The 10,138-nt window shown below is 32.2% G+C and overlaps 1 protein-coding gene across 12 annotated transcripts in view; it reads right to left on the bottom strand.

Moving 5' to 3' along the window:
- Nucleotides 1–1,407: 1,407 nt before the first annotated feature.
- The window catches only part of LOC139492464 (protein polybromo-1-like), a 53,728-nt gene continuing 44,997 nt past the window's right edge, over nucleotides 1,408–10,138 (bottom strand). For 7 of the 12 annotated variants that reach the window (XM_071280674.1, XM_071280678.1, XM_071280696.1 and 4 more), the window contains 4 exons: nucleotides 5,052–5,148; nucleotides 4,440–4,666; nucleotides 2,473–3,185; nucleotides 1,408–2,013 (listed from right to left, as the gene is read on the bottom strand). In XM_071280674.1, coding sequence (XP_071136775.1) covers nucleotides 3,184–3,185; nucleotides 4,440–4,666; nucleotides 5,052–5,148 — 326 coding nt within the window. In that variant the 3' untranslated portion in view covers nucleotides 1,408–2,013; nucleotides 2,473–3,183. Of the gene's footprint in view, nucleotides 2,014–2,472; nucleotides 3,186–4,439; nucleotides 4,667–5,051; nucleotides 5,149–9,261; nucleotides 9,463–10,138 lie in introns of all 12 variants that reach the window. The other 5 variants (XM_071280647.1, XM_071280659.1, XM_071280664.1 and 2 more) reach the window with 1 other exon arrangement.

Here is a 10,138-nt window from a genome sequence, read left to right as displayed (position 1 = left end):
CCAGTCATTACTGAGGTTGTGAGTTCGAACTCCACATGTGGGTGCACTCGATTCAAATCTTAATTGTCAGTTTTCCTATCGAAGGTCATAAATTTCCAAGGTGACTCCAGCTTCCGCCACCAATAAAAACGAGCTGCCAGTAAATAGCCAAAAAGTGCCACTTAAAAGTGGCATTAAAACACATAATCAAATCAAATTGATGTTAAAATTGCACTCATTGAGACCAGACACAGTATTGGTCGAATTTGGTCCTTAGTCATAATGGATGTTGCTCATTTAGAAAACTTGATAAGCACTTTCAGTCACCAATTACTTTTGAAGTTTAGTTCCAAGTTTAAAAAGGGAAAATGGAACTTTGCACAAAATTTTATTTTTCATCTCATTTACTTTAGACTTCTATTTTGCACTTTCTGTAGGTGAGAGCTCTTTGAGTATGAAAACATATTTCCTAACTCTTTATGGTTTCCAAGCTTAATGGAGTGTTGGCAACCCACAAACTTATCCAACCCTGCCACATTATATTTGTGTTTGTCCCAAGTTGGGAGCCTGTAATTCAGTGGTTGTCGTTTTTCAACCTCTTCATGTATATCTTTTTTTTTGTCATTTTATGTTTTGAAAATAATTAAGCAGTTGGTTTTCTCTGTTGAATTGTTTTATGTTTTGTTGTCTGGGCCTTGTATATCTTACTATGGGGTATGGGTTTTGCTCATTGTTGAATGCCATATACAGCCTTAAATTGCTAACATCTACATTATTTTGTCTCTGATTGATACTTGTCTTATTGGCAATCTTACCATATAATATCTCCTTATTATATATTGAAGGGAACAAATAAATTCAATATTGGATACAATAAACATTGTTTTGAACCCCCATGCCTTTATTTTATTAACATTCTAATGTGCTTGTGCAGGGATAATGATTTTGGCAAATGTTTATTGAAATGAGTACAGGTTTTTCCTAAAAAGTAAACTATGTTCCAGGTACAACAGAAATCAAGTGCTTACCATATCATACTTTTTACTTTGAAAAAATGTGAGCTGAAATGTGATTTCAATGACAACAATTTTTTCACTGCTTAAAACAGGTCATTGTGTAGCATCCTTTGCACAAAATGTTATTTATGTTATATTTTAATTGATAACGTTCTTCTGCAGACTGCAAACAGGGAGTATGTTAATGTGTTTGTATAACTTCTGTCAGCTGATGAAGAAAATTAACAGGACTTAGTTGCATAAACGTCAATATCGTTCAACACAATTAATTCTAAAAGTTTATCAAATCTTTCATATTTGGTATTTTTTTATTCAACACTGTAACTGCATTAGTTGAAGGGTATGTTACCCAGTCCTCACTGTAGCTTATGCTTATTGCAGTTAGATATCCATGAATTAAAACACAGTCAGATCAGATAGATTAACTTTATTTTTCTGATACTCCATCTTTGGCCTAACAAATATATTTCTGTCAAGAATTACATAACTGGAACTTTTCATATATGTGCATTTTTGTCATAAAGAATATTCTTGAAAAGTCAAAGTACATACTTTTTCTTGATGGAGAATTCCATATTCTCTTGTCAGATATAGTCAGTCATTGTATGATTACAGATCCTTTTGGTTTTCATATTTTGTTGATGCAATATGGAAAAAGAATACTTATAATATTGTGAACATGTAATCCACTAACAGACACATACATTATCTTGGCCAACTTTACATAACAGTAAGATGACAATATGATGACTAGCACCAATACAACAAAATGATGAAAAATACAATGAGTCGGGGTTAGTTCATCTAATAAAGTGTTTACATCATGGCTATTTATATACATTTGATAAGCTGATGATGTTTCCTTACAGAATATGAGTTGTATAGCACTGCATCTATTTTGATGTCTTGAAAAATTCTATTTGAAAAAATCTTTAACAAATTATAATACATATACTACAATTTACTATTTCTAAAAGAAATTTAATGGTCTCGTGTTAATTTTCTAATTAAAAAACAAGTGAAACTGCGAGCTACTGCTCACTGATGATACCCCCGCCGCAAGTGGATAATATTAATAGTGTAAAAATATGCAAGTGTTCGGTAAACAGGAAGTTGTTGAGTGATGAATCTGAAAACGCATCACACGGTATAGCTGACTTATATAAATCCTGAAACCAAATTTCAGAAATCCTTGTATTGTAGTTCCTGAGAAAAATGAGACGAAAATTTTCAACTTGGCTATCATGTGTAAAATCAGACAAGTGTTCGGTAAACAGGAAGTTGTCAAGTGATGAATCTGAAAACGCATCACACGGTATGGCTGACATATATAAATGTTGATACCAAAGTACAGAAAGGGTGGATGTGTAGTTCCTGAGAAAAATGTGACGAAAGTTTCATGGGACGGACTGACTGACGGACGGACGGACAGACAGAGGTAAAACAGTATACCCCCCCTTTTTTAAAGCGGGGGTATAAAAATCATTAAAAATAAACAGTCATTCACTTAAAAAGTAAAGTGTTCTTATGGCTTTGAATATTAGAACTAAAGCAAGAATAAGGAATATTTATAACGAACTTAGGTCATATACCAACATATATAATCAAACATTTACAACAGATATCAATATTTTCCCTTTTATCTAAACATCAAATTTACAAATATAACAATAAAGAACTTGTTTAATGTGTTCTAATTATATGAAATATGGGTAGCGTTCACATGGATAGAATAAGAACATATGACATCCAGTATGTACAATATAAATGCAGCTGTATAACAATATTAATGTTTTAACTTGGAATACAATAAAAACGATTTTGAAATGAGAATATGTGTATTGCTGTTATAATATTTAAACAAATGTGGGGATATACAAAAATTAAAAGGTCAATATATCTTATAAATTTTCCATGTTAAGGTTTTCTAAATTATGCCATCCATGACAAATTTATAATAAAATTACATAAAATTGAATATTTTGACATTTTTAAAGAACATTTGCATGTGACAAATCTCAACACAGTGTTTTTCATTCCTGGACTAGTATTATGTAGAATGGATTTTTTTATGAACACAACATAATTATTCCTTTAAGGAATATGTGTTTTATTATGCCTCTTTTTAACAACGAATCATTACAATATGCTGCCTTTCTCGTCTGTGGTAGTTGATCAATATTCATCCTCCTGAAAAATATACAAACATAAAAATTGATAAAAACATCTACAAACAAGAATGTGTCCAAAGTACACGGATGCCCCACTCGCACTATCATTTTTCATGTTCAATGGACCGTGAAATTGGGTAAAAAATCTAATTTGGCATTAAAATTATAAAGATCATATCATATGGAACATGTGTACTAAGTTTCAAGTTGATTGGACTTCAACTTCATCAAAAACTACCTTGACCAAAAACTTTAACCTGAAACTCCCACTTTCATTTATTATGTTCAGTGGACCGTGAAATTGGGGTCAAAAGACTAATTTGGCTTTAAAATTAAAAAGATCATATCATAAGCAACAAGTGTACTAAGTTTCAAGTTGATTGGACTTCAGCTTCATCAAAAACTACCTCGACCAAAAACTTTAATCTGAAACTCCCACTTTCATTTTCTATGTTCAGTGGACCGTGAAATTGGGGTCAAAAGTCTAATTTGGCTTTAAAATTAGAAAGATCATATCATAAGCAACAAGTGTACTAAGTTTCAAGTTGATTGGACTTCAGCTTCATTAAAAACTACCGCGACCAAAAACTTTAACCAGAAACTCTCACTTTCATTTTCTATGTTCAGTGGACCGTGAAATTGGGGTAAAAAGTCTAATTTGGCTTTAAAATTAGAAAGATCATATCATAAGCAACAAGTGTACTAAGTTTCAAGTTGATTGGACTTCAGCTTCATCAAAAACTACCTTGACCAAAAACTTTAACCTGAACGGACGGACGGACGCACAGACGAACGGAGGCACAGACCAGAAAACATAATGCCCCTCTACTATCGTAGGTGGGGCATAAAAATATTGTTTTTTCTTGAAATATAGATGTCAGACTACAAAAAGATTTCATTTTTATAATTTTTCAGTGTTATCCAATCTTAAAACTATCTGATAAATTATACAAGTTAGGTTTTATTTTTATCATTCAGAAAACAGTTAAAAACTGTGTATTAAAAACAGTCTTCATTTACTGAGGTAGCACTCTCAGTCTCAAGTTTATCTTGCATATAAATGGTTGTCACTTCAGGTCTCCTTTCTTTTAATGTTTTTTTTTTAAGCTTCAACTATAATACATGATGCATGTCAATTTAATGTTATTTTACATTGTCTTTCAGTTTGATAGACAAAACTCATTAGGGTGACCAATGCTTATGTTCATAAAAAAATCTACATAGCACGGCAATATAATATATAACATATGAATTTCAGTAATTCAGTACTTACAGAGAGATTCAAATGGGACTGTTCTTGTTATATTAAGTGTATCTTTTAGCATCAGATCCCTTAATGCCCATAATGCATTAGAAACATTGCCATGGTAACCTGCACCTTGAGCTAACCAGCTGGCTGGCATTCGGCTTTCATCAGTTTTTGTATTTTCTGGAGTTGCTGTTAAATTCTTCTCCCAGTCCCCAACATTTGGTTTATCAGCATGTAATCCTTCAATATACCTGTAAAACAAAGAATTGTTCTAAACATCTAAATACATCACATGCTTTTACCTTATATTGAAGAAATAATCAGGGAACCATGTAATCTAACTGGTAACTCTGACAGTACCTTCGTAAGTAGATACCTAATTTTGTGGATTGCTGACAAAAAAAAGTTTTATGTTCATGGAATTGAACAAATTCAGTAAAATAAATATTTTGATATTAAAATTTCTTAGTACTGGTGAACCATAAACTTTGGACCCCCCAAAAAAATATTTATAGTCATATATGAACAAGCATACTATATCAAGTATGTGTATATTTTACTATCAGGGACACTTTTGTAAACAACTTGATTAATTTTGGTAAGGTAATCAATGCTAATTAATATAAAATATCTTACCTCAAATATGCCTCTGAATGTAGAAGTCTCTGTGTCCTTGGTGGGACGCTGACAAACACAGGTGATGGAGGCTTTGGAGGGGGTAATGGTACAGGTCCTAAGAATAAAACAGACAATTTGAAAATGTATATTTATGATATAAATGAAATCATTTTATAAACAGAAATGGCAACAAATTCTGTTAACCATGCAATTCTAGAGAAAGCACTCGCATAACATTGTCAGGTCTTTATGGAACCAATTTATTTACTTTGTTCAACAATTCATAAAATCAAAAACTTGGTTACTACATTGAATTTTTTTTTTTTGCCCCACCTAGGATAGTAGAGGGGCATTATGTTTTCTGGTCTGTTCGTCCGTTTGTCCCGATTCAGGTTAAAGTTTTTGGTCAAGGTAGTTTTTGATGAAGTTGAAGTCCAATCAACTTGAAACTTAGTACACATGTTCCTTATGATATGATCTTTCTAATTTTAATGCCAAATTCGAGTTTTTACCCCAATTTCAGAATCCACTGAACATAGAAAATTATAGTGCGAGTGGGGCATTCATGTACTGGGGACACATTCTTGTTTTGTTTTAAAAAAAAAAAGAAAAGAAAACAAGAATGTGTCCTCAGTACACGAATGCCCCACTCGCACTATCATTTTCTATGTTCAGTGGACCGTGAAATTCGGGTAAAATCTCTAATTTGGCATTAAAATTAAAAAGATCATATCATAGGGGACATGTGTACCAAGTTTGAAGTCAATTGGACTTCAACTCATCAAAAACTACCTTGACCAAAAACTTTAACCTGAAGCGGGACAGACGGACGAACAGACAGACAGACAGACAGACGGACGGACGAACGGACGGACGGACGAACGGACGCACAGACCAGAAAACATAATGCCCCTCTACTATCGTAGGTGGGGCATAATAAAAAGGATAGGTTGTAAATGTAACTTGTATAAGAATATCAGAATATTTGTAGTTTATTAATTTCAGTTTAAGTTTTGTAACATTTTATTGGTTTTACTTTTGAATCGAGTGTCAAAATTTTGTCATGTTACTACTTCATTATATAACCTGGCAGATTACATGCTCTACATGGTTCCATGCAATTTTGAACCAGATGCTCTGCAGGGCACAGCTTTATACGACCGCAGAGGTTGAACCCTGAACGGTTGGGGCAAGTATGGACACAACATTCAAGCTGGATTCAGCTCTAAATTTGGATTGTGATTAAATAGCTGACACAGAATGAATGTGGTCTAATGAACTTAAAATACTTTTTTTTCCTTTGAGCAATTCCCTATGCTGTTGAATATTAATCCTCTCAAAAAAATGTTTGAAGAATTTTTCTTTTTATTTATGAAATCTGAAATGAGAAAAATTTAACCCCCCCCCCCCCCCACACACACACACACACACATTTTTTTTCTTCACATCCTCCTTTCCCTTTTTCCAAAACTGATCTCAATTCAAATTTCTAATGGAGTTTGCAACAATAACTACTCATTTAAATACATCATAAAATATTAAAATGTAACAAAAGGTGCTTGTTATCACTGAATGGTAAAGATTGTTTTAATTTATCAGTTGGTAGTAAAAGTGAATATACATTGTATATTGTATAAAACAATGATTTAAGTTGATTCAACTACTATTCTGGACAAAGAAAGATAACTCCAATCAATTGAAAATTTCTTGCTATTGCACAATACTGTGCAATTAGATATTTCTTGCTATTGCGCAATACTGTGCAATTGAAAATATTTGCTATTGCACAATACTGTGCAATAGAAGATTTCTTGCTATTGCCCAATACTGTGCAATTGAAAATTTTTTGCTATTGCACAATACTGTGCAATTGAAGATTTGCTATTGCTGAATACTGTGCAATTGAAAATTTCTTGCTATTGCACAATACTTAATATAATAATTTTGGATCCTGATTTGAACCAACTTGAAAACTGGGCCCATAATCAAAAATCTAAGTACATGTTTAGATTCAACATATCAAAAAAGCTCAAGAATTCAATTTTTGTTAAAATCAAACATAGTTTAATTTTGGACCCTTTGGACTTTAATGTAGACCAATTTGAAAACGGGACTAAAAATTAAGAATCTACATACACAGTAAGATTTGGCATATCAAAGAACCCCAATTATTCAATTTTTGATGAAATCAAACAAAGTTTAATTTGGACCCGATTTGGACCATCTTGAAAACTGGGCCAATAATCAAAAATCTAAGTACATTTTTAGATTCAGCATATCAAAGAACCCCAAGGATTCAATTTTTGTCAAAATCAAACTAAGTTTAATTTTGGACCCTTTGGACCTTAATGTAGACCAATTTGAAAACGGGACCAAAAATTAAGAATCTACATACACAGTTAGATTCGGCATATCAAAGAACCCCAATTATTCAATTTTTGATGAAATCAAACTAAGTTCAATTTTGGACCCTTTGGGCCCCTTATTCCTAAACTGTTGGGACCAAAACTCCCAAAATCAAACCCAACCTTCCTTTAGTGGTCATAAACCTTGTGTTTAAATTTCATAGATTTCTATTTACTTAAACTAAAGTTATGGTGCGAAAACCAAGAATAATGCTTACTTGGGCCACTTTTTGGCCCCCAATTCCTAAACTGTTCAGACCTCAACTCCCAAAATCAATACCAACCTTCCTTTTGTGGTCATAAATCTTTTGTTTAAATTTCATTGATTTCTATTTACTTAAACTAAAGTTATTGTGCGAAAACCAAGAATAATGCTTATTTGGACCCTTTTTTGGCCCCTAATTCCTAAACTGTTAGAACCAAAACTCCCAAAATCAATCCCAACCTTCCTTTTGTGGTCATAAACCTTGTGTCAAAATTTCATAGATTTCTATTTACTTAAACTTAAGTTATTGTGCGAAAACCAAGAAAATGCTTATTTGGACCCTTTTTGGCCCCTAATTCCTAAAATGTTGGGATCAAAACTCCCAAAATCAATCCCAACCTTCCTTTTGTGGTCATAAACCTTGTGTTAAAATTTCATAGATTTCTATTTACTTTTACTAAAGTTAGAGTGCGAAAACTAAAAGTATTCGGACGACGACGAGGACGCAGATGACGACGCCAACGTGATAGCAATATACGACGAAAAATTAAAATTTTTGCGGCCGTATAAAGAAATTGTCATGTTGTTAATGTTTATTCCTTTTAACAGATCACTCACTCTTATGTAAATCAGTATTTAACAACAGATAATTTAGATAAGAGAGATCCCTGGATTACAGTTTTAGATACTAATTGCTTAGCAAGAGATATATCAGGACTATTCTTATGTTTAGTTTGACACAGACTGTTAGCAAAGGAAAAAGTCAGAATTATTTTATAGAAAACCGTGTAGATGTTATTAGAAAAACAATGTATATGCATTATATTTAAAACATTATTACATCAAAACAACAATCTAGCAATGCCATACATGCATACCTATAATAACTTGATTTGAAACAAAAACCAAAACCATCACTAATACTTGCTTGATAAAATTTGAATTATTAAACTAGATGTGTCTGTACAACACGACTGCCCTCTCCTGAGACTTATTGAAATTTTCAGACTTATCAACTGTGGTAATTACAACAATTCATAGATTTAAACAATTTGATTGCAGTCAATTCAGTACTGTTCAGTTCCTTTTCTGAACATTCATTATGATGTTGACGCAACTGAACAGATCTTCATTGACAGCAAGTATCTACACTTCTAGTCAAGACATAATAAATCTGACTTCAATTTATAACAGGTTCTATAATCCAAAAGTAACACTTGTGTTCAACTTTCACCATCTTTTGTAAAAGGTAAGAACATATCATTGTGGAGGAAACTGTGGAAAGAATAATTAAAATATTCATACTATCAAATAACTTTTACAAAAGTGAAACATTGGCTCAACAAGAATCTGTAATTTTACACTGAGCCAAAAACAGTTATTCTTTTGTTATTAAAAAAGATGTGCCTTCCTTTTGCTATGATCATTGAAATAAATCTTTATAATTTTGTATAATAATATTTGACAAGTCAAAGTCTAAGCTAAAATTGAACCTGATTGGATACAGAGGTGACAGAGAAGACACAAGGTATTCTTAAAAACATGGTAAGACATTTTAATATTAAACCAAATTCCACAGTTCCTACTATTCATACATATACATTGACTTCAGTCATACCTGCAATAGACTGTGGAGGCACATTAGCATGCGGTTGTGCATGAGGGTGGGGAGCATACTGAGGGGAGGGACTGTAACCTCCTTGTCCCATAGGTCTCATTCCAGGAAAACCTTGTTGCTGGTATGGAGACATAAATCTCTGATTGGGTGGTGTTGCTCCTCTCTGCATTGGTGTCATTGGATGATATCCATTTGTATAACCTTTATTTAGGGTGAAACAACAGAAAGCAAATGAACCATGCAAGCAAAAATAAAAACCCGCAACAAGAAGCTACGGGATGTCATGCTTAAAAAGTTACAACAATATAAACATGCTTTCATTACATCAGATTTGATGTCAAATATTTTAAACTACTTAACTTGCACATTTAATTTATTTTATAAAGGTTTTTGGAGTAGCTGTGTTTGTCTTGTATATTTTTGTGTTTTTGGATAAATAGAAACTGTTTTAAGTTTTTTTTAATTAAAAGATTCAGATATATGCATAAACCAAAATAATAGAAAATACTTTTTTGAGTCAGCATATTAAGTAAATGTTCTGTTTCAAGTAGAGATGCTCTTTTATTTTGAACATGTTCAATAAAGGTTAAATGAAGTGCTTAGAATTCTTCCATATTTAAAATCTTAGATTTCAAATACAAAAGGTCGCAGCCCTATTAATTTATTTGAAAAATCTTAAAATAAAAAGCTTTTTTTTGGTTTTGCCAAAGCAGAGTATATCAATCCACTTCCAACCATACTATAGGAGATGAAATAGGCACAAAATCTAATTTTGTAGGAATTACATGTGTAATCAAAGAATATCATTTGAAAAAATATATAGAAACTAAGGCATTGTACATTTACCTAATGAACAATATAACCCAACAGTTCTTGT

The sequence above is a fragment of the Mytilus edulis genome, chromosome 1 (genome assembly GCF_963676685.1).
Source record: "Mytilus edulis chromosome 1, xbMytEdul2.2, whole genome shotgun sequence".
NCBI classification, from domain to species: Eukaryota; Metazoa; Mollusca; class Bivalvia; order Mytilida; family Mytilidae; genus Mytilus; species Mytilus edulis.
The sequence above is the reverse complement of the archived record's forward strand: the minus strand, read 5'-3'. Positions and strand labels throughout refer to the sequence as shown.